The 25,989-nt window shown below is 32.9% G+C and overlaps 2 protein-coding genes across 2 annotated transcripts in view; both read right to left on the reverse strand.

Moving 5' to 3' along the window:
* Nucleotides 1-9,215: 9,215 nt before the first annotated feature.
* Nucleotides 9,216-16,402, reverse strand: LOC129230201 (uncharacterized). Its single transcript, XM_054864601.1, is given in 6 exon segments — nucleotides 9,216-9,366; nucleotides 10,181-10,349; nucleotides 14,770-14,830; nucleotides 15,602-15,769; nucleotides 15,772-15,963; nucleotides 15,965-16,402. Coding segments are annotated over 6 exon segments (1,179 nt in total).
* Nucleotides 16,403-16,511: 109 nt separating this feature from the next.
* Nucleotides 16,512-25,989, reverse strand: part of LOC129230202 (major facilitator superfamily domain-containing protein 6-like) — a 50,676-nt gene continuing 41,198 nt past the window's right edge. The window contains exons 5-6 of the mRNA XM_054864602.1: nucleotides 17,274-17,363; nucleotides 16,512-16,562 (exon numbers count right to left, since the gene is read on the reverse strand). Coding sequence (XP_054720577.1) covers nucleotides 16,512-16,562; nucleotides 17,274-17,363 — 141 coding nt within the window. The remainder of the gene's footprint in view (nucleotides 16,563-17,273; nucleotides 17,364-25,989) is intronic.

A 25,989-nucleotide genomic window follows, 5' to 3' on the forward strand; every position in this document is an offset into this window, starting at 1 on the left:
CTCAGAAAATTCCTTATTTTTCTTTATCAGGATTTATATTATTGCTATACTTTCCAGAACTTGTACAAATGAATTTGTGATATTTAATCAAATACGAAACTGAAGCATGTGAAAATAAAAGAGTGCAATTTTTTAAACTAAGTGCGTTTGACTCTTAAATTGGCTTAGGGAAAAAATGTTCTTAGAAAAATAATTTATTTAAAATTAAAAACCCTTTTCTGTTTGTCCCAAATCTAAAATTATTTCTGGACGCTTTTAATTTGACAAAAAATTAGCTTTTAATGAAACGTTTTTCAGTTGCTTTGTGTTTGTACAAGTTTTACTTTGTAAAATATCATCTGACTAAATTAAGAAACAGCGTCACATTTTTGTTACAAAAATACGAAACATTCTGCTACGCTTTAACAAGTTTTATTCTTCACTAGCGGTACCCGCACGTCTTTGCCCGTAGTAGAAAATGAAAAGGTCATTTGGTTGGCCTGTATATTTACAAATAATGGATGATGAATTTTTCGCCAATTTGCTATGTTCATTTACTCACCCATGTTACGGTTTCACGTTATGATAATTTGGTAATTTACTCGCTCATGTTATGATAATTTGCTCGGTAAAATGTTCTTAAAATTGGAATAGAAAAAGAACAAAATCGAATTTTCAAAAAATTGCTTCGAGGTGCACACCCCATGTTATAAACTAATTGTATGCCAAATTTCATGAAAATCGGCCTAACGCTCTAGGCGCTATGTGCCTCACAGAGATCCAGACAGAGATCCGGACAGAGATCAAGACAGAGAGACTATCAGATTTATTATTAGTAGAGATTACAATTTCAGAACTGAACAATGGTTGAACTGAAAAATTTTATCTCACTGTCCAAAAATCATTAATATCATACATGATTACTTTTCTGATCAAACTTTAAAACTAAAGGATGAAATTATGAATGCCTTGTATCTTTGTATCCTCTTAATTATTAAAACCGGCATACCGTTTTTATGCACTGTAAAAAAAAATAAATAATTTCAATTTTGATATCTGGAGTTCAAATTATGTTTTTCGCAATCACGAGTGTGTGTGTGTATGTAGGTGTGTGTGTTTGTGTCTGTGTGCAGGTATGAGTGTGTGGGTAGTTGTGTGTATGAATGTTTGTAGTAGGGGGGGGGGAATGTCTATGTGTGTGTAGGCATATGTATTTGTATCCGTGTGCAGGCATGAATGTGTGGGTAGTTGTGTGTGTATATGAGATGTGTGTGTGTGTGTGTGTGTTTATGTGGTGTGTGTGTGTTTATGTGGTGTGTGTGTGTTTATGTGGTGTGTGTGTTTATGTGGTGTGTGTGTGTGTTTATGTGGTGTGTGTGTGTGTGTTTATGTGGTGTGTGTGTGTGTTTATGTGGTGTGTGTGTGTGTTTATGTGGTGTGTGTGTGTGTTTATGTGGTGTGTGTGTGTTTATGTGGTGTGTGTGTGTGTTTATGTGGTGTGTGTGTGTGTTTATGTGGTGTGTGTGTGTGTAGTTGTGTATGTATGCGCGTGTGTGTAACATATAAACGCAACCTGGTGACGGTTTTCGCTAGAGAAGCAGCAACGTGAGGAGCCGGTCGACGGTGATGCTGCAGAGGGTGCTGGCGGGAAAATAAAATGATACAGTCACACATCATCACACAGTCACATGAACATCAAAACAGTCAAATGAAAGCAATAAACAATCGTTATTGCTCAAAAAAAAAAAAAAAAAAAAAAAAACCGAAACGTTACTGAGTATTTTCGTATAGCGTTTCGGGGTTTTAATGGTTTTTATACACTTCCTGGAAAAATCAAGTTTCCTGAATTGCTACAAGTCGTACGAATTCAGACCTCTCACTGTTGTGAAAAATATCTTAGGCTCCCAGTTTTAAGATCAACTGAGCGTATTTATAAAATGTATCGGCTTCGGCACGATTGCGGCCCGTCCAGACTAATTAAGTTCCTAAAGGGGGGCGAATAGGTCTATGGACAGCGCAGCTTTCTAAGAATTGCAGGCGAATAACATTCTTGATACTTGTTGGAAATTCTGGCTTAGCTTCGGCCATGTTTGCAATATTACTATTGGAACCTTCTCGATAAACTGGGAAGGTGCCGAGCTATTACAGTATGCCCACTTTAGTTTATTTTAAAGTTCCAGAGACGCGACTGGCTTTTAACGGGAAAATTTTTGAAATTTTTTAGTAGGCTTCCAGTGTAGTTACAGCAAGGTTATTGATTTTTAGCGGGAAACGTTCCTGGTTTTTGCAAGATTCATTACTGGCAGAAATTGGGCACATCAGCTGCCCATTTTTTTCCAGGAACGTTTCTGAATTGTTTTTATAGTGTGTGAAATTGCAGAATCAGGTTTTACCTTTTTTTCCAGCACATACGAGGCCGAAAGAGCTAAGAAAGAAACCATACGATAACGTAACAATAAAAAATATTCAAAAGTGGCAATCAAAGCAGCATGATAAAACATATTTTTGTGCGCAAGATTTCTTTGCCCACGCGTCCCCGCTATAGAATTATGTATGAAAGTCTGTCGAAATTTTAAGAAAAGTCGCCAAATTTTTCGAGTTCTGGTGAGTAATGGAAGACATCCTTCCCACGTTTTGCAGATGGATATCCTGTCCCATGCAGACGATCAAATCATCGACGAGTAATTGATTGCTTCAACTTTGTGCTAAGTCTTTAAAGTTGGCGTTATTATTAACATTGCGTCAGACTTTAAGACCTTATAGCTCGATACGGGGGCACGGGGGCAAATAATTATTTTTTGTCAAAAAGCGTCTGAACATGATCTTTCGATTTCTACATATTTTATTTTTTTTTTTTCATCACAATTCATGTAGTTCTCTAATAAGAACGAACTAAGTAGGGGAGTAAAATAAACATTTGTTGATTTTTAAGTTTTTGAATTTTTCGAAAGGAGAAAGCTCAAAAATACTTTCTTTCAAGAATTTTGATATACTAGCTCTAAACAGTGTGTCCAACATAAGGTTGCTCTTGCAGACAACATGCATAACCTTCCGCGCATTATACTACCGATCTTCATGGTTTATCTACTTATACACTCAACATATCATATCACACTCCAGGGTCCTAAGCACCTTACGGTGGTTCAAAAATACATGTATAAAAGATTCTCTTAGATACCGGCACACCCCTCTATATTTTTAGACTTGTGGCTAGAAATATACTGGAAGAATTTTAGCCTCATATTTCAACTGAAAGAGAGTGCCCCTCCCCCAAACTTCAACAGTATGGGGTGGGGGTTGAAAAATACATCAAACTGAAAAAACAATGCAACATATTATAATATACACTAGAAATATGCATATACGTTGCAAAAAAAAAAAAAAAAAAATACTTACAAAAAAAAAAAAAAAACAGCTGGGAAAATTAAATACATTTATCAATTTGTTTCATTTTCTATGCTACGGCTAATGTTAAATTAAGGGGTCGTTGAGCATCCTCTTAAAGTTTGAGTAAGAAGCTAAAACGTTTACAGTATAATACTAGTAGTAAGTGTAAAAAAAAAGGGGGGGGGGTGTCTTGGGTTCTAGCTAAAAAAAGTTTTTTTGAACCACCCTACAGTACCTACTACTATTTGTGGTTTACAGGTAGAATGTAACTCCGGAGACAGCTACCAGTCCAGAAACCGAAAATCCCCGATCCAGCACTCCCAGGTATTGATTCACTTGGAGGGCTTTATGACACGACACATTTAACTTCCCACAGTCAACATTAACGAACACGGAGGACCTTCGACCGGTCGGGATCGAACCCGTGATCCTTCGGTAACGAGTCCGACACGTTACCGATCAGGAGACCACGACTTTATTTATCCACCATCATCATATAACGAGTGCTCTTTTATTCCTAAATCAGCCTGACTCCGACTGTTCGACCGCAGAATTGCGAACTTGAAGGGAAAATGAACGATTCCGACTCCGAACCTTGGAACTTTAAACCTTTGACCAGTGTTGGGCATTAATCAATTATTTTTTCAATTTTCTTGTTAATTGATTAAAAATGTAATTGCAATTAAATTAATTGCAGTTAAATTAATTACAGTTAAATTAATTGCAATTAAACTATTAATTGTACTTTGCAATTAATTTAATTAGATTAATGTACGTTAATCGTTTTTCACAATTAAAATAATTGCAATTAATTTTTTAAATTGTTTTATGAAACAGTTAAAACTAACAATTAACTTAATATACCAATAGGTACAGCGCAGCGTACAGAGTTCAAAGTATTAATCGAATTCGTATTTTCGTTAAGTGCTGATTCCTCGCTCGCCGCGTGAACTATTCTCGTCTTGGCAAGTTTTTTCCACACGTAAATGTTTATGTTTTAATTAAGTGTTTTAAAATTGTGCAAATCATTGTTTTATATTTTAACCTGTAACAAGGGAAATCAGAAAGAAGGGCATAACAGGGGACGTAAGATCTCAGAGACCGCTCTGTTTATTTATTTATTGATTTTTTTTAAAATCGTGTAATTAAGATGCATTTCTGTAATTTCCCTCAGATGTTCTTCGGCCTTTTACTAGTACGGAAAAAAAAATTAACTTTTAATTGAAATATACCTCTTTTGAAGATATTTTGCTATAACCATAAGATTTTTTGAGAAAAGTCATAGGCTTCAGTAAAAAATTTATTGCTTGTAATAAAGTTACTGATACATGATATACACCGCCAGCTCAGTCACGTCCAGCCGAGGCCTGCAGTTTCGTACTTATGAGCACTCATCAGCCCGGCATAAGAAAGTGACTGAGCTGGAGATGGAAAACTTCTTAAGGAAGCCAAGAGTGCCAAACAAACTGGTAGCTAATATAGAATTAGAGCAGACAAGACGCGTGACCGAAGCAATGGTTCGGTTCAACTCGAGTATTTCATGTATTTCTGTTTTAGCCCAGGCTATTGGGCGGTAATTTACTGAAAGTTACTGATATTTTATTGATATTTTATTTGTTGCTAACATGTGTATTTAAATAGTTAGATAGTAATATGGTGTCCGTTTAGCGTCCACGTCCCAAGTAGACCTGTCGGCTGTAGAATATATTGTACAAAACCAGTAATTTTTTTTATGAGTAAGTTTTAATTAAAATTCACAGAATAATCGACAATTGTTTATTCTAGTAAACTACAATTAACAATTGTTAATTGTAGTAAACTGCAATTAACAATTAATTAATTGTTAACTGTGGTAAACTACAACTAACAATTAATTAATTGTTAACTGTAGAAAACTACAATTAACAATTAATTAATTGTTAATTGTAATTTTCCGCAATTACAATTGATCAATTGTTAGTTGCTGTGGTTACGTTTACCAATTAATCAATTGTTAATCTTTAATTGTTAATGTAATTAAAATTTGCCCAACTCTGCCTTTGACTCTCTACTCGAACCCCATTCTCCTTCACATCAAAATCAGCCTGACTTCGACTCTTTGACTCCGCATCCCTGTTTATGAGTATAGATTACTTGGAGGATGCATGTTGTCGGCCGGCCCAGCCTTATTGGGAAGCACTGTACAATAGCCTTTACATCAATACCACACAGTAATTTTATGGATTACATCAAACATTTAGAAAATCCGTGGAATTAGGGTTTGTCCGATTTCTTCCATTTTTTACCGCGCCCCCCGAACTTTTTGGGCAATACGGGATCGAAAATACTTAATATCGATACGTGTAGATCTACCTAGTAATTACGAGGACTACACACGATTACACGCAACAAAGCGTAGAATTTTTTCAATGTTTTAATACACAATATTATTAAAAAAAAAAAGGAATTATTAATAAACTTATTTTAAAGCATGGTTTTCGATGAAAGATAAAATAAATAGCTGCGTATCGTTTTAACTATTTTTTTTTCTTATCAATTTTTGTATTAGTTATTTAAATACAGATCTTCTATAGCTAAAAACAAATGAAGCAGACTACTTCATTTTGCTCAATTTTGATGGCTGAATTACTATTATCAACGTGAAAGATTTTTCCTACTGCAAATATAGGCTCAAAGCGTTCTTTTTAACGGTGACAATACTCCCGTCACGTTCTTTTGTTTAATTTGAAGTCTGTGATTGCTCGGTAAAAATAAATAAATACAATCACTTTTTCTACTTGATTTTTCAGTAACAATCGTCAAGCATAGAGGCTGATTGCTAAAGCTGCAAGACTATTTTAATCTGCCATGGTTAAATTAAGATTTATTTTATCTCGAGTAGTTAGTGGAAGTTTCGTTAGCAGCAGCATTTTTAAATTTAATTCTCTGCCAAGTATACGTCCTGATTGTGGATACATAATTTTAATAATTATCTATTGTTGATTTAAAATTATTATCTTAGGGTATAGGGATTGTTTGCTAAAGTTTCCCAACAATTTAAATTTGCGAGGGTTAAGTTGAGTTATTTTATCGCGAGTAGTTGGGGGGGGGGGGGGGGTCCTTTATTATCAACACTTATTAACTTCATTCTCTGAAGAATGCGTTAAACGTCATCATTACTGACGTATTAATTTTAATTACTTATCTATTTTGAATTGATATTACGTATCTTTAAATTAACGGCATGATTGCTAAAGTTGCACAGGTATTTAAATTGCGGCGGTTAAATGAAGACTATTTATAGCGAGTAGTTAGTGGGATTCCTTAGCATCAATTTTATTTTTTTTTTAGGTTTCAGTCTTTGCCGATTGCGTTACACTTCCTGATTATTAGTATAATAATTATACTAAGTAATCATAACGTGCCTATTCTGAATGGAAACTACTTATCGTTAAGTATAAGGACTGATTGCTTGCTGGGTTTAAAATTTTTAATTATGAAAAATGAGTTATGTGTCCTGATCATTTGTGCAATTTATTAAGAAATAATAACTCGATTGAACTTCAATTGTTTATCGTTAAGTATAGGAACTGATTGTTAATATTGCAGAGCAATTTAATTTGTGGTATCCATAAGATTGTTTATCTTGAGCACTGTTAGAAATTTCATCGTAAAATTACGGTGAAATAACAGGCAGCAGTGTGTCCGTCTGATTAACCGTAAAGTTTACGGTTAGGGTTGGTATTTCACATTTACGGTTTCGAAACCGTTTCCTAATAGTATAGTTAAAAAACCGTAATTATATAACTTTACGGTTTTGTAACCATTTACAACCAGTATGGTTAAAAAACCGTAATTGTTAAACTTTACGGTTTCATAACCATTTACAACTAGTATGGTTAAAAAACCGTAATTACAAAGCTTTACGGTTCTCTAAACATCTCCAAATAGCACGGATTTAAAACCATAAACTAGAAATTTTACGGCTTTCAAACCGCTTGTAACTACTGCGGGCAATAAGCCGTAAATACTAAACAATACGGTTTTGTAACCATATACAAGAAACACGTTAAAAACCCGTAAATATATCGCCTTACTGTTCCAGAACCGTATACAGGCAATAAAATGTAAATACTTAATGATACGATTTTGTAACCATATAAAAATCTATGGTAAAATAATATAAATGTTTAAGGTTTTGTAACAATTTATCGCTGTATGGGCAAAAAACCGTAATTATTAGTATGTACGGTAATTTAATCAGTTTGGTTAGGTAACAACTATAAGTACATTTACAAATTATAAATAATGGTAAAAAGTCATTTATAATTAGTAAAAGTATTTAAAACTTAGCATAAATTTGGTTTTCCATTGCATTTTTAGCTGAATAGGAACTACAAAAATTGTTCTTTTATCACAATTTTGGCATAATGTTAACAAAACCGAATGCTTATTAGGGGAAAAAAAATATTCCATATTGTAATATTTTTTCGCTATTTATAAAGTCCTGTGTCTTCTGTATTTGTTTCATACTATTCACATGTATAACTTCTTGAACAAAAATAGAGAAAATTTTTAGTTCAGTAGTTGTCACGGTTTTTTCAAACAGCCTGTATTTTACTGAGCATTATCTACACTTTTACCCAGATTGCCAAGCATTACAGTACGTCCTCCAAATCAATCCAGGGTATTGATTTGGAGGAGGCAAACCTGACAGAGGCTTAGAAAACTTTCGTCTAAGATACTACGAAGAACTTCATGTAAAAAGAACTACCTTCACCCCTCCTCATAACGTTACATTAATGAATTCTTAATATTACTGTCTAGTGCATACAACTTAGGTCATCAGTACTGCAGAGGTCACACTACATTGTGGTACCACAATTCTTTAGTTTTTTTATTTATATTTATCAACAAACATTGCCACAGCACATCTTTAACAATATTAAAGAAAACACAAGAAAGTATTAACGAGAAATAAGTTCTCAGGAATAAGTATATTATTATTTTTGATGGCTTTGACAGGTTAAAAACCTTTTTCCATTGGCTATCAAAATTAGTAACAAAAATTCAAAGAATATTTGTTGATATGCTTTATGGAACTAACTCATTTTCTGTTGACTTGTTTGCAAAACATTCTAAACTAAAACACAGGAAATTTTAAGTATTAGTGAATATTTTTGTTTCAATATTTTTTTATTTAAAGCTTAAGTATGTGTTCCTTCATGTATACCCTTAAAATTTATTCATGGGGGGGGGGGGGATTGATAAATTTTTCATGTAAATGGGATTTTTCTTTTTACTGTAGTACATTTAACACATGCATAAAACTTTTCACTTCAGCAACAATTCACGAGCATTTTATGTGAGAAACTGGAACTATTAAGAGTTATGGCACATCCTTCATTTTCATCATACCGTTATGGAACGCTAAATATAAAGGCATAAATTATGGAGAATAGTTAAATATAAAATGCAGCTCATTTTGCACTCACTTCACTTTTCCCCCCATCAACAAGTAAATGTTCTACAATTTCCTTGAGAGCACTCATGTTATAACAAGATGTTATTTGTTTTTCTTCTGTACTTAAATATTTTATTGGAAACATTTTAAACAAAAAAATAATGAAACCAAATGTGGATATCTTATTTATTTTTGGTTTGGCATAACATTTTTTAATTCTTACAGATGGATTGTAAAAAAGCAGTTGAAAAACTTTGTACTATGGAATGAGTAAAACGACAACAACGTGTATAAGTACAAATAAAGAATTGAAATAGAGTTAAAAACTCAGCATCGCTGAGTTTGTAACTCTTGTACTTATACAGGCGCTGTTGTCGTTTTACTCACTCTTACAGATGTAAAAAAATTATTTATGTCTCATATCATTGACCCAGCTGTCAAACTCGTTAACTTTTTTGAGTAAATTCAAAATTTTGGGATGAACTCCCCGATGAAATTTTTTTCCAACTCTTCTTTCGGCCTTGGAGCCAGATGCTGGGTTTATTCCAACAAAGCACCTGAAACACAAGTTTAGATTAGTCAACTAAAACAAACATAATATAATAACAGTTTCAAATTGCAAAAAGAGCAAAATTATTTATCTTTTGAAATGTTTTCCTTAATACACATTAGAACATGCTGATTTGTTAAGAAAACCTTAGCGTTCATGTTGGCCTGTGGCTCATGGGTTGATTTAAATGGAGGTACCCGAATCTGACCAAAAACTAAATACACATAATATACAACATAACTTACAAATTGAAATACATTTCGCAGTTACACTAGTTAAAAGCAAACAATAAATCTAAACCAAAACACCAGTTCATAGGTACAAAATTTTACTTTTTATAATAAAATGTAGAAAATTTATAACCACTTCAAAAGTTTTAATACAGGATTATTGTAATGTATTTTTTAAAAACTTTTTTTCCTGAGCCAATTAACTGAAATAAATGTAATTGGGACCCTACTTAATATCCTCATTGTAAGAGAATTTTGTCCCGTATACAAGCAAAATTTCAAGAAAGAATGCCAGTATACGTTAAAAAGTTTTCATTTAAAGAAAAAATATTTAAGCATGAAATAATTGACGTTAAACTTAAGGACTCTTCAAAACTGTCGAGCTGTTAATTACTTTTTAAATATGTTCCATTACCACATCAATGCAAGAGAAAACAGCGTTCAAGTTTTAAGAATACCAAATAGATCCTTTAAATGAAGCTTTAATTTCATGCAGTGGCAACCTGCATGAAATTTGGCTCATTTGGGGGAGATGGTTTGTGGGAGAAACAAACAAAAATAAATAATAAATCAAATATAAATAGTTAGTACCTCTGAAAAAATTCTAAGGTGCATGCAAATTCCGCTGGATAGACGCAGTTAAAAAAGGAATAACTAGCAAACCAGGAAGCAACAGCCATCGTAATATCTCTAATGGACGAGTTCACTGCTACCCCATCAATAGTTAACATGAACTCTTCACATTGCATCAATGATATTCCTTAAACGAAAAAAAAATAATGTATACATTAAATAAATGAGAAAAACAAACACAGGCATATTAAACAATTTTTTAATAATTCTATATTAATAAGGTAATATTGAAGATAAATGCAGGGTTGAATATTGCAACTATCCCTTGAGCTCCCTTCTGGGTCATTCTTCAAAAAGTAACTTTTCTGTCACAAGACTTTTACAGTGAAAACTTTAAGAAACAATTCACTTAACAATGATTTTTAGTTTCATCAAAACTATATCTATTTAAACCTGCCAACAATTTTTTAATAATATTTTTTATTTTAGTTTATTCTTGGTCCACAACATGTGAATTCTCACCTTCGTGGCATGTCACACACCTTGTGTGGCTGTTCATGTTGCTTAACAACTTATTTAATGAAAAGTATATATTTATTTATTATATATACTTTTATATATATATATTTATCATTCCCTTCACAAGTGTCTCAAATATTAATTGTTTAAGTATATTTATTTTTTTAATATTGTGTTTTAGTTCGTTTTAGTAGGACAAGGAGTCATGTCACACAATAAACTCTCACCTCCGTTACCTAAACACAAAATGCCATTCCTCATTAACACTTGGCAGTAATGACACAAAATTTTATTTTCCATGATGCAAGGAGCTCCTTTGTTTATTTTCAGCCATAGTTGAAGTTGAGAGATTTTTGTTGAAAATCAAGAAGATTGAGTTTGCTTTAAAAGCTTAGTGTGGTTATTCTGACATCTCACCTCTGTGAACTGGAATTTCAGGGATGCAAATTAATGTTAAAAAGTTAACATGTTTTCATATGCTTAACATGTGCAGATTTTAGCAATGAAGAAAAAAAAATTTTCCGTGAAAAATGTATCTATTAGGCTTACATTAATTGAAAGATCCTCACCCCCGTGACAGACCTTATCAATGTCATTATTTCTGAGGTGAAAATAACTGATGGAGGTGAAATACATCACTATTACGCATTTTACTAAAATTATAAATTGCTAGTATATCCTCAAATTTACTAAATAGTATTTTTTAACCTAATTTAAAACTACTAATTAAGCCGTACTTTAATTAAGAGAGCTTAATATTAAGTTCCTACTATTCATTAAAATAGCTGATTGTTTTTTTGCACAATTACCAAACTTACAACTTTGATATTAAATTGAACTCTATTTTTAAATATTAAAAGTTTTTTCTATTTTTTAATTTCCCTGAACAAGACTTTTTTTTATTTATGAGTAAAATAATTGAAACTTAGCTGGGCCATTGTTTATGGTTACATCTAGTGGGTAACTCTTTCATGTAAGAATGAAAAAAAAAAAAAAAAAGAAAACAAAAGGTTTCAAAGTTGAAAAATATTTGTGTTCAAAAGTTAAGTTTTCTGGAGAACGACCCTTCTGCATGTGATCTCTCACTTATGCCTACTACACATTCTCTGTGTAGACATTAATAATTTATTTACATAATTAGCAAAGCATAAAAACAAAGATATTTAGATGTAGTTTTGTTTAATTATTTTTTATATAAAAAACCGATTTATTTGGCAAAATTTTGAAATAGGCCTCAAAATCCCCACACATGTTTCTCAAAGGTTAGGTTCACTGCAGTGAATTCAGGGAAAACTGATAGCGGAAGTAAACAAAGAGGGTTGCTGCTTAACGCCAACATTTGCCACTTACATAAATTAATCATTGGATTGAACAGTATCACAACTGGAGTAACTTAGATAGGCACGTCAGACAAAGGAACTTAACTGTCCTTGTATTAGGGAAAAAGAACTCTTAAGTCTCAATAGAAATAGTGTTAGGAAGGCTATTGGTCTTCTCTAGGGTTTCCAATCTCGATCCCGAATCCTGCAAGATATTTAGCGAGAGTGATCCCTCGGGATTCCCAATCCCTTAATTTTTTTTCCCGTTTCAGCATTTTCCAGCTTTTGCTGCTCATTAAACGACTATTTTCACAAGAATATCTGAAGTTTGAATCTTCTTCCTCGTATATCTGCAAGAAAAACTGCGTCTTTTATGACCAACCATGGATTTACCCATTTAAGAACACAATAAAAATAGAGTATATTTTTCTGAGAATGAATTGGTATTCTCATTCGAGGTTTCAGTTTTCATACATTCAGCAATTGAGAAAATGCTTAAAACTTATAAGCCTTTACGAAAACCATCACTAAAATTTAAAATCCAGTAAATTACGTTTTGGGAAAAAAAAATAATAAAGAAAGTGTATTACATATTCCAAAACCCGCTGGAGTAGCCTGAATGCAATGTTGGAGCACTTCTCTAAGCAAAACACACATCCAAGAGGCATCGTTTTTGTCCGGAATTTGCAGTTCTTGAGCCAGCAAGAGGAAAAAAAAAATCTATTTCAGAAGGTGATGAAGTTAATGCTGATCTTTTCCTAAATGTCCACAATTGTTTAATTTTAGCAAAACCAAGTGCAGCGGAGCCACAGCACGTGTTTCCACCAAGCGCATTCTTTTTAGAGCAAAAATCCTTTACCATCCCGTACGAGCGGCACACTTTTGCTTACCAAACGATATTGCTAATTAGGATCCGACTTTGTAGTGCTTTGCAATTGCTGTACGGAATTTAAGAAGACTATTGATTCAAGTAATAACAACAGTCCTTCCTAAAATGCATAACTTTTTCTTTTTGACAAAAAATTTGTTTTAGAAGAATAAAGTCAATCCCGCGGGATTGGCTCCTTATCTCGAAAACCCGCGGGACTGGATTTGGCGTGGGATTGGAAACCCTAGTCTTCTCACTGGTCATTGCGCCTTACTATGAGTGTCAGCAATGATTCAACTTGTACGGGTTGCCTTGTTAATGAGGAAATTGTTACACATTTTGTGATTGTGAAGTGTTTTCTGCCAATCGGCTTGAACACCTAGGTTGTCATTTGCTTAAACCTTGGGAGATTCAAGACATTCCTATAAGGTGTTTGCTGAATTTTCCATCAGCTACAGGTCTGCTTTAAGACTTCTGTTTGAGGGAGGCTTGGTTGAGCCCCCTTTCTTTCATTTTATTTCTCAAAGGTTGGTAACCTTGCGAACGCGACAAAAACTATTTATAAACTAGTTGCGTGCCCGGCGTTACACGGGCTACTTGAAAAATGAAAGAAATGTCCAATTAATGTTTTTGTATTACTCTGACATCCGTTTCTAAAGCGCTAAGGAGTAAATAAATACGCGTCATGTAAGGTTTGCGAAACACCAGAAGAGCATATTTTTGTCAAAAATCTCTTTAACGTTAGTCATAGTTATCAATGATACAAGTTATGAGTATTTTCAATTAGCACAAAAGATGAAAATATATGCATTATCAACTATAATAATCTGTGCTCACGTTAAAATGAATTACATCTGATAGACTATATCTGAACTATTTATGTACAATTACAATCAGCTTTTTACATAGAATGACACATACTTTTTGGTTGATTACGTGAAACTAAAGCACCAAGACTAAATTACTACCAATAAGCATTAATTTAATACCAAGTCATCATATTCCAATTTAGCTTTAGTTAAAATCCTTAAAAACAATCTTTTTTGTTCAACTCTGTTTCACAAAGAAATCCAAACAATCTTAATTTAACATGTTCTTTTAACGATATAAACTGTATTTTAAAAATAGAAACAGGAAGGAAAAAGAGAGTTATTACAATTCGAAAACTCACCCATGTGACGGGAAAAAGTCCAACAAAATAAACATAATTAGTCGCACATCCTAAGTGTACCAAAATATGAGGCAGGTGAATGATAAACTTACACTACAATCAATAAACATAGCTAAAGAAACAACTTTCATATGCTGAAAGAAAAGAGTTAAGAACGTTGAATGTAAAAAGTAAAAAAAGGACAGACGATAAAATAAAGGCTATGTCCGAATAGGGCAATCAATTTTAAACTAATTTAAAATGAAATTCTGGATGGAAACGTTGTTTTAAGACTTGGACAGCAGCCAAAAAATCTTTTTTAAAACAATTATTAGAATTTTACTTGCCTACGCATATGCAAAATGGCAACAGGAAAGAAATAAAAATTCCTGAATAACGTTATGTTAATTAACGTTTTAATTAATATCTCCGCTAATTAAAGTAGCACAATTACGAAATTGATCCTATTGTTTTCTTTGGAAATTTTCGAATTGATCGGTATCTCGTTTGACTCTCGATAAGCAGCGGTTCTTGAGAAGATCGATCTTCAGACAGACAGACAGACAGACGGACGCGAACAGATTTTAATATTATAGTGGATAAACATCAGCAGAAACGGCTGACAACCATTTTTTTAAAACTTCAATTAGCTTTATCCATGAAGAGAAACCACAGCGTAGGTATTTCAGAAAGGTCATGCTCTTGTTAATTTTTCATATCAATAACTAAAAACCACAAATTGATTACATACCTTTTCCAACAAGACATGGATACTTGGGGAGATTAGGATGCGGATTATGAGGATTGAAGACCTGCAAGAAGATAACTCGGTGAAAAACTTTTAACACACATATCCAGTAATCAGTGTAAGAATTTCGTAAAGTAGGAGATGCAGTTAAAAAAAATTCATATTTAAAATCAATATAAACCAATAACCTGGATTTGAAAATATCATAATATTTTTGAAAATATCAAAAGTATTCGATATTTTGATATAGGATATCAGATATTTTGAAACAGTACGAACTAAAAACTTTAAATAATTAATGCATCCACAAATCACCCTGGCTGATACATTATAAATATTTTCCGACATTTTGCACTGGTTGTACTTTGTAGGGATAACAGAGATCTTTGTTTCCACTTAATTTAACGTGAAGCACCATTTGTGTTTCTTTTTCATAGAATTTTATCATTTAACGTTTTTTGAATAAGTCCGAGAAGAGTCTTTTAACAAAGTTTGGTTCTAAATTTGCTTTTTTACAGTCCAACGCTTAGAACTAGCAAAGTGACTATTCATTATAATATTTTAAAACTTTCTCTCTGCATTTTCACTTCTATACAAGCATTTAAAACTTATTTCGGCAGCCTGAATGTTTTTCATTACTTAGCTCTGATTTTTGAGATGTTTTATTTAAAAAATCAAAAATGCAAATGTGTCGACAGCCACTATGAAGGCCCTGCAGAAGTAACACTCCTAACCAAACATATTACAAAAAGATATTTCGATCCTATCATTAGAAGAAAGAAGAAACATATTTAATTTTATCATGCAATCAAATCAAACATTTTAGTGCTGTTACCTCATCAATAAAAAAGACTGCTTCAGTTGACTCATCGAAATGTTTGGCCAGTCCTAGCACCAGCAAAAGCAGTTCATTTGGGCTGCAGATGTTCATATCCAGTTCTACCATGAACGCTCTGACATCCTTCCTACTGTGTGAACGGAAAAAGGAAAGCAGGCTCTCCGCCCTTTAGATAGTACCGTATTTTGCAAAACATCTGTCAGCTTTATATCAGTCAGAAGATGAGAGTGGGCTTCAATGCCCCTTTCAGTAAAAAGGATTGGGCAATTCATCATTAATTCTTCCATTGGCACATTTTTATTTATCGCCATTCTCTGTAGGTAATAGGTCTCCTTCAGAAGCTCAATGGCTCGATCTGCTTCCATCACTCATGCTTAAATGCTGTAAAATCCCCTTTTTGGCGAGAAGCTCATCCACAGATATGTCTTCTGGCAAAAGAGGCTCAAAGGCTGTGCACCCATAGCTGTCGATCTGGACTCGCCTTTTTTTCACCGGTGGAGAATCTTGGCAGCTGTTAGGCTTCCTCCTGACATTTTCCACTCGTGTATACAACCTGTAAGCTAGATTGTCATATCCTGTGCCCAGGGTAACTGTATTGAATTTATCCCTAAGCAAAGGATATTTTTTTACACACTGCTCTGCAACCTTTGCAACAAATTTTTTGGAGGGGGTTGAATCTTTCTTTAATACGTCATCTACAATGACCCTTACCATGGAGCGAAAATCCACAGGTCTCAAATCCTCCCCCTTTCCAAATTTTGAACTGCTTCTTTTGGTAGCAGATGCCAACTCACACATAGTAAATCATCTACAGCCTTTTCGGAAGCTGTAGAAGGTAATGGTGTGGCAGAAACTGTTGTCTGAGCTTCTAGAATTATCGTATATGCTGTCTCTGGAGATTCCGGAATCACTGCGCAGGTGATAAAGCGCCTGCTTTCGTCAGCACTATTAACAGCAGCTGAAAATGAAAAATATTAACTGTCTAATAAAATATGAAAAAAGTTAAGACATAATTTATTACTTAACAGTAGTTTGCTACTGAAGTGTAAATAGTTTAAAACTTTAAAAGAAGGCCTATGATTTATTTTTTATTTCCAATTTTTGAAGATATTCCATTCTAAAAAAAAAAGGCCAAAAGAAAAAAGGGCGAGTTCTTAAACCTTTAGAAATTTTATTTTGCTGCATTAAAATTGATCTACCTTTTAACAAAACATTTTTTTTTTTTTTTGCATTCTGTTATCGACTCGACTGGCTTACAATTTTTTCTTAATTTTGGATAACTATGCAATAGTGAAAAAGTGTTTCATCTATTGTGTACCAAATATAATAAAACTACGAACATAGAAATTGTGGCTAAAATGAATGAATGTATTCTTTTAATAAAACATTTACTATCCTAAGCGAGAACATATTAAAGATGTAGTGCATTATCCTATAAGTTAAAATATTAACATCAGTGTAAATAAAGCATATCTATTGTTATTACTTTGAAAAAAAAACATTTTTGAACACTTTTGAAGAATATGGCAATAAATATGTAAAAATTATATGCATACTTTGAAACGCATCAACAAGCATTCTTGCTTGGATTTTAGTCAGTTGTTCAGAGAGATCCGCTTCTTGGACATATTATGTGTGGGAATTTCTTTACTCCAATACTCTTCAGTACCTTTATGATTTCTTCAATATCTGATTTATCTATATCTTCTAGTGTGTTCATAATGAGGTTTGTTAGTACTTGATCATAATCCATTCTAGTCTGGGAGGAAAAATCACAAAATTTTTTGCATAAAAAAGGGGGCTCAAAAATTATGGTTGAACATGTGCTATTTATTTAAGATATTTATTTTTACCTCCCTTTCCATGCAGAGATCGAGCAGGATAATGTCTATATGAAAATTCCTCACTCTAGAAAACATACTATGCAGGAAATCTTTTTAAAAACACAAAAGTTTTGACAATTGAAATCAGTTTCTACCGTTTTAAACAATATTTTTGACAGCAAAAACTAGTTTTTGATGTCAAAAGGTCTACTTTTTAAAGAAAAAAAAATCAAACAAATTTTAAGGGTCAAAAAGCAAATCCATCACTAGCAACAATTGTGGTATGTCTCCAAAAATTGAAGGAAAAAACTCAACAATCAACTAAAAATCTTAATTAAATGTTCAATCTTAATTAAATGCTCGCTCTTGCCACAAAACTTGCATAAGATAGGTTATATAACTGATGTGTGATGGCTTACAAACAATAATAAAAAGCAACAATTCAAATTTCAATTTAGAAAAAAAAATTCTATATACAAAAATAATTTTAATTACAAAAAATGTCCAGCAACAGAATTAATTTAACTGTTTTGCACAAACTATAATATTTGAGAGTAAATAAAATATTGCTCCCCCCCCCTTGTGAGTTTTTCTCTAAACTGACGTCTTGGAAAATTCCAAAGTCATGTCTAAAAAAAAAATCATTATTTAAATTTTAGAAATTTGACTCTTTGATTAAAAAAAACAAAAGCCCTGATAATTAACAGACAACAAATATAATTTGAATTTGTCAACTCTAATCTTCCAAAAGCAAAGCAAACTTATGTTTTCTTACTATTACTTTTTCACCATTGTGAGTTGCATAACTATTCAGAGGGTACGTATCTAACAAATCACTTGAATAAGAAACACACTTGTATTGCTCAGGAGTTACTTCTTCAATCACATGTATATCTCTCTCAGGAATTAACCAATCATTATAGACTTGAACAACAAAATAAATATGTTTTTTTTCATTTGTCAGAACAAACAAGATTTCACAAAACTGCCCATTTACATGTAGGAAATTATTAGCTTTATATATCATCTGATATATTGTGGCTTTCGTAGAAATGAACCATTTACCATGGCAGACTATCTTTGACTGAATTTTGAATTGATTCTTTATAAAGAGTGTAACCAATTACCCACTACATCTCCATATTTTTAATCCATCTAATGATGCTTTATTTCTACATCGGCCTTCGATGACCCCAACATTTGGGATCCGAATGCGTCGGGTACTGTCAGACCTGCAGCAATCAGATTTCAAAACTGCCAACACAATAAAACTAATTGAACATTGGTGCGAAGTAATACCCTCCATAATCGGTGACTTTTCAAAATTCCCCAAACAAACTACTGCAGATACAGTGTATCAACAAATTTTTCATGACATAAAAAGCAAATATTCTGAATACAATTCCATTTTCACTGACGGGTCAAAAACAAGCGATCACGTCGGCTTTGCTACAATAATTAACGATCAAGTTACCGCAGAAAAACTAAACCCATCTTGCTCAGTGTTTACCTCAGAAATAAAAGCTATATTTAAATCTCTCCAATCAATAGCCCAGTCTAATCAACAAAAATGGATAGTATACACTGACTCCAAGAGTTCAGTGGAAGCCATCACTCATTGCAATAATAACAGCCATCCTATAGTCATCCAGTCATATCTTTTATACAAAAACCTTATGCAAAATAATTTTCAAGTTACCTTTTGTTGGATCCCTGGTCATGTGGGCATTGCAGGCAATGAGGCAGCCGATTCAGCTGCCAGAGCTGCAAGTATCCTGGTTGATAATAGTGTCCCTTTCAATGATATTAAAAACGCCATCGTTGTAAGCCTCAACACGTATTGGCAGGGGACTTGGAATTCAGAAATCCAAAATAAACTGCATTCGATCCAGCCCTCCACTAGAGGTTTCGGATTATTAAATATCACCAGGAGAGAACAAGTCTTATTAGCTCGACTTCGCATTGGACATACCAGATTCACCCACAAATATCTCTTAAGTCATGAACCAGTTCCAACATGCATTACATGTGATGTAAATCAGACAGTGTTGCACATTTTATGCAACTGCCCAAATTGTAATTTAATTCGCTATAAATATTTCAATAATTTTAACCCATCTTTAAAGGAGTTGCTGGGGGATCCACCCCATCGCAATTTGTACTCCTTCCTCCAGGAGATTGGATTCTCCTTTTTAATTTAGTGTTTGTCTCGTCATTATGTGATTTCGTCCTTCCTTTGTTTTTCAAGATATTTTTTTGTCCATTTTGTCTTTATCATCAAATTGTTTAAATGTTTTTATCGGCTGCACTTTTTTAATACTGGCACTTGAAGTTTTATGCTTTCTTCTTCAAAATATGCTTTTACATACTATATTCTTTAATAAAAAATAAATAGCACATAATAAAATATGGTTTGGCGCAGTATAGCCCTCAAGGGCTCTTGCGCCATAAAAATCAAATCAAATCAACCAACAAACATACAATGTACTTCAAGTAAACCAAAGAAAGGAAGCCATTGTCATTGGTAACGTAATCAGGGAAATTTGGTGAACTTAATCAGGGAAATCAGGGAAAAATCAGGGAACTTTTTTTCACAGTTCCTGTCGCCACCCTGTTAGAGAAGCAGCTTGCGGATACCATATTTTGCAACCTATAGCTATGATATTATTAAACTTATCAAGGGACCTAGTTTTGACGCCAACGGAAAATTAACGGGACATTAATGGAAATGTATCTATTTACAAATCCTGCAATCTGTTACATACTTACAAAACATGCATGCCAAATTTCAGGTTTAAATATTGAATAGAATTGGCAAACATATTTTTCGTAGCCAGTAAAGAGGTGCGAAATTCATCACAAAACGTAAATAAGATTAAACTTGACTGCAGATACTTAGTATTCAAACGTTTATAGCTTGAGTTCTAATTCATGTAGAAATCCACGATGCTTTATTATCTTAAAACATAATCCGTATGATTATTGAACTAAAATAACTACCCAGCATTGTTCAAAGACTGAGTACATACTCAGCACAGAAGTTACAAAACTATTATTGATACCAGAACAGCAGGCGATTAATTTCAATGTTTTGTGTGTTTGGGGGGGGGGGGAGGATATGATATACTCCTTGCATAAAAAGGAAAAATTGCACAAAATTTTCAAATCCACTTGAAAGGGTTGATTGGCCCTCTGATCTTCCAAATGACCGGTAACTAGAATAACATTGACCGTTAGTTACATATTTTACGTAATACATTATTAGAGACGTACCGAGTAGCACTTTGGCCGAGTACCCGGCCTTTAACTGCTTGGCCGAGTACCGAGTACTCGGCCGAGTTACGAAGTGCCAATTATGTTTTAAGAAGAACCACGGACACACATGTCATGAATTTTGAACTTATTTTAATAGTAGTATAGACCCCCTTGTCCATATAATAGTTTTTATAACTAAATTCCTGCTGAAATTCAACTATGGATTATTTAAACAATTTTGTTTATGACAAAAATTTTACAAAAAAATTATTTTCAAAATTAAAAATAAATAAAAGGTATGATTAATCAAGTTGGCATTAAAACAAATTATACCATTCAATTATAGCTATAGTCCGCCAAACATAAATAATTTTTAAAAGCAGATAAAACAAATGTGCAGGAACACAGCAGACATACATTTCTGCGTTACAAAGAACGTTTTTTTCAGTGCAAAAATCTGAGCTAAAGAATGTAAAGACATTCGAGAGAAAAAAATCGGACTTCTGTCGGATGCCTTTAAATTCACGAGCTCACATTTTGTGCATTGAAAAAGGAATTCCTTGTAACACAAAAGACATGTCTGCAGTATTCCTGCACTGTACTTTTAAGGTTGTTTTATTTCCTTTTATTTTTTAAGCAAAGGTGTTTTAATATTTTTTATAACTAATTTTTGTTTGTAGCAAAAATCCATTTTTAATATAAAAATTTCATATTTTCTATACTTGCCTATTTTGCACAATTTTTAAGAAATAAGTTTTATTAACTTTGGAGACATTAAAATAAAGATTTATTCCATTGAAGCATTACAAACTTCATTACTCTCAAAATTTAAATTTGACCTATAAATTTGAATTGTAAATGATTGCAGAATATAATGCTTGCTCTTTTTTTTTTTTTTTTATAAATTTTAATATCTGATCAAAATTTGGCCGAGTACCAAGTAGTTACCGAGCACTCGGTACGTCTCTACATATTATTATTATTATTTCAGTTCGAAGGTTATATGGCATTCATTTTTATGCGTAATGTAATAACAGTAATCGGTAAATTAACAAATATTAGTCGTACATTATCACTTAAAAAAATTAATGCTGATCCCCTCCCCCCCCCCCCAAACAGTTGCAATTACAATAAAAAATTCAGAATAATTATTAGGGTAAGCATTGCATTTGCTTGCGGATAAATTTTATTATTCCGCATATGAACATTCACGGACGCTGGATTTCTCGTTGAAATTAAAAACTAATGAAAATCTGATGAATGATGAAAACATTTACCTTTGAGCTTTCTTTCAATGGCTGCCGATAAGTTTGTCAGTCATTTACTACTTCCTAATAATTAAAAAAATATTATTCGGTATATGAACATTCAAGCTGAATTTAATGTTGAAATTAAAAACTATTAACAATTCGATAAATGATAAAATTATTTACCTTTTCAACTTTCTTGCAATAGCTCCCACCTACACGGGACGAAAAGCACGTGCTATATTTTCGTCCACGCTTCACTTTACTTCGAATTTCGATGTTGAGTAATGGCTTCGGCGGGCTGCGGACTAAATTCCTATTGGCTGTCAGTTTCGGTGGCGCATTTCAGATTAAGGTTCATTAACCGGTTTGGAATGAAATGGTCAATGCACCGTTTTTCCACAGTTTTCTCACAATTTACGGTTTGGAAACCATCTTTTTAATGGTCATTTGACTGTAGAAAGTGAATACGGTGAAATAACCATTATGTTAACTGTTATTTAACCATTTTTATTGCGAAATTTTTAACAGTGAGTAGTTGATGGGTTACGTTAGCATCAAATTTTTAACTCAATTCTCTGAAAAATAAGCCATATGCCCTGGTTTTAAGTGCAAAAATATTAATATGTTACAAAATAAGTTATCTGTTTTGAATTGAAAATATTTCTCATTAAGTATAGGGACTGATTGCTAATGTTGCACAGCAATTTAAATTTTTGGCGTCTAAGTTATTATTGTTTATCCCGATTAGTAGATGGGTTTCGTAAGCATCAAATTTTTAAATTTAACTATCTGAAAAATGAGCTATACGGCTTGATTATAAGAGTAAAAATTTTAATAAATAATAATAACATTGATTTTGAATTGAAAGTACTTATCGTTAATTATAGGGGCTAATTGCTCAAGTTGAAGAACAATTTCAATTTTTGTTGTCTAAATTAAGATTGTTTATACCGAGTAGTTGGTGGTAATCTATATAAATAAAACAAAGAATATTTATGTACGCATGCATGTATGTTCCCCATACAAGTTCAGTTTACGACGGATCTGGGCTACCTTTATCAGGGAGGTACTTGGGCACCCAAGAAGAACCTAGGGGGGTTTAGAACGCCAAAAAAGTACCGAACCGTTCAAATTTTAACTTTAGGATCCGAATATGGCATTATATGGCTCTTTCTACCCGGAATAATTATCTAATTATCTTGATTTCAGTTTCATTCGAAAGACCGCAAAAAATGCTCATGAAGTAGCTTTACTTCCTTCGGATTTCAATGCTACCAAGGCTGTAAAACTACCAGGAGAAAAGCTATAAGCATTCTTTAGGAAGCGAAAATTAATTTTAAATTGGAAAATTATCATCTGCACGAGCTCAGTTTTAGTTAGCGTGAATAAAATAATTGAAAAGAAATAAATATCTGTTGCTATTTTTTCTCGAGTGAGAACAAATAAAATTCTTGCTTTTGTTTTGAAGCTTTTCCTGTAATGATGGAATTTAAAAGTTTTCCCTTTTGATTACTTTTCGGCCATTTATTTATTTTTTTTTTGTTCAGCCAGCAGAAGATAATCAATGAGTTTAGCTGTATTAACCCTTTCAGGGGCGCGTCATTAATTTTTGAGGAATCTTAAGAAAAAACACCACAAGTGGGTTTATTTGATCATCTGGACATAGATTTTTCAGTTAAAAATATTTTTTTCAGAATTTTTTTCGCTGGGGTGGTGTCCCCATTTGTTCACACCATCCACCTGGGGAAGGACAAAAACATATTATCCATGTAAAAATGAATTTGAATCTTTTCGAACAATATGATTGACTACTTCTGGTAAAATGAAGAAAAATGATTCACTCTTTCAGCGCTAATTAAAATTTTTAAAATCTGAAAAAGATTCCAATTTTTGGGGTAAACGAAAAATTGAAAATTTGATGATTTGAACAAGAAATTGAGCCTACGAAAAAAACATTTTTTGTTATTCTGCCATCTAATGTTGTTAATTGAACTTAAAAGAAGAGGACTCAAGCTATTTTAATTCAAAATATTCGGAAAAAACAGAGAATTTTTTTTATAAATTAGTGGTTTCACAGCGCGACCACTGCCACTGAGAGGGTTAAAGGAAGTTTGCGTTTAATTTAACCGGGACTTCTAGATTTGCCTTTAACGTTATTTAAGAACCTTTATTTTGCCAGGAAATTTTACAGGTTTTTTTCCTATAATTGTCTAGTTGTTGAAGACGCGTCAATTGACATAACTTTTATTTTCGAGGTAGACCGTGCAATGCCGGAAAGCTAGTAAGTAAAAATAACCGATTTTGAATTTAAATCACTTATCAACTGAAATGAAGCAATCAACCATATTAAGAACTAATTAGCTAAATGTAGAAATTAGTTTCAACGCAAAATATTTTGAGGCATGAAACTGTGAACATGCTTCAAATGAGCTGGACGTATTTCCTCTAGCGATTATTATCCCAGTGAGTTTATTTATTTTGAGGTCTTAAAAATGCAGAAAAATGCTTCATCAATCACCTTTTCAGCAATGAAAAATGCATTATTTCGCCCCGAGACAAGTGTTATAGAATTTCGATAGTCAGCAAATGGGAAGTATAGAGCGAGGAGAATGTACAAATATTATTGGTAAAGAGTCGTGGTAAGGTGTAATGGCTGGAGAAAAGTTTGAAAGAGTGTCATTTCGTTTCATTAATAACTTCTCGCCACTACAGTGATGGCATATTAATAGCTTCTAAACACATCTTAGTGTCTTCAGATAGAACGAGTGAAATCGAATATTTGTTGTAGCTATTTCATGTTTAACATACATTCATTGTTGCTGATCACATATTCAGTGTTGTTGAAGGCTTAGTCATTGCGCGATATTTAGTGTCTTCAGATACAACGAGTGAAATTAAATCTGTGTTGTAGTCATTGGATGTTGAACGTATTATCATTGTTGTTGATCACCTATTCAATGTTGTTGAATGCATGCTCATTGCGTGATATTTAGTGTCTTCAGATACAACGATTGAAATTAAATATGTGTTTAGTCATTGGATGTTAAACGTACATTCATTGTTGTTGATCACATATTCAATGTTGTTGAATGCATACTCATTGCGTGATATGAATATGCGTCATGTTACTTCATGTTGAGCGCACGTTTGCTGTTGTTGATCGCTTGTTCATTGTTGTTGAACGAATAGTCTTTGTTGTGACACATAGTTAAGCTTACCAGACGTTCCGGTTTGACCGGGAAGTGCCAACTTTCAGAAGATATCCTGGTGTCCCAGCCGGTTTACTTTATGTCCGAGGAGAAGATAAATTTGATTACAAATGATCAAAAAGGTCTAAAAATAATAAACAATGAAGGATTATTCGGGATAATAACGTTATAATGTGTAATGTTAACTTGTAAAATTAATGCTGGATTAACTTGCGAGAATTTTTCAACAAGATTAATACCCCTCCCCTCAAAAAAAAAAAAAAAAAAAAAAAAAAAAAAAAGAAAAAGAAACAAACAAACAAGGGGAGGGGGGGGCTATAAAATGAAAAGTATATTTAAATATTGTTCACTTTTTTATTCATCATTCAAAGTGTTTTTTCAAACGAAATTTTTTCTTTCATCTAAGAAGTAAAATGTTCAAGTTTTGTCTACTTACGATATTTTTTTAATGTTCCTGTTTTAGGTTCATAATTAGTAACTATTTATTCATAGCATTGAAAATAAACTGCCCTCTAAAACATTACAAAAATCATCCGCAGGTGTGTACCCTTTTGAATATTAGCGACGAAGGGAGGGGGAGAGGGGGGGGACATTCCGGTGTCTCGGTTGAACATTTCGCAAATCTAGCAAGTTTACTCATAGTCATTAGGTGAAAAGGGATATGCGTTGTGTTATTGCATCTTGAACGTGCATTCATTGTTGTTGAATATATATTCATTATTGCTGAATGCATATCACTGTGTGAAAAGAATATGCGCTGTGGTGTTACATGTTGAACTTACATTGATTATTGTTGAATACGTAGTCATTGTTTCTGAAGGCAAAGTCATTGAGTGAAAATAAAAATG

The sequence above is a fragment of the Uloborus diversus genome, chromosome 9 (assembly GCF_026930045.1).
Source record: "Uloborus diversus isolate 005 chromosome 9, Udiv.v.3.1, whole genome shotgun sequence".
Taxonomy (NCBI): Eukaryota; Metazoa; Arthropoda; class Arachnida; order Araneae; family Uloboridae; genus Uloborus; species Uloborus diversus.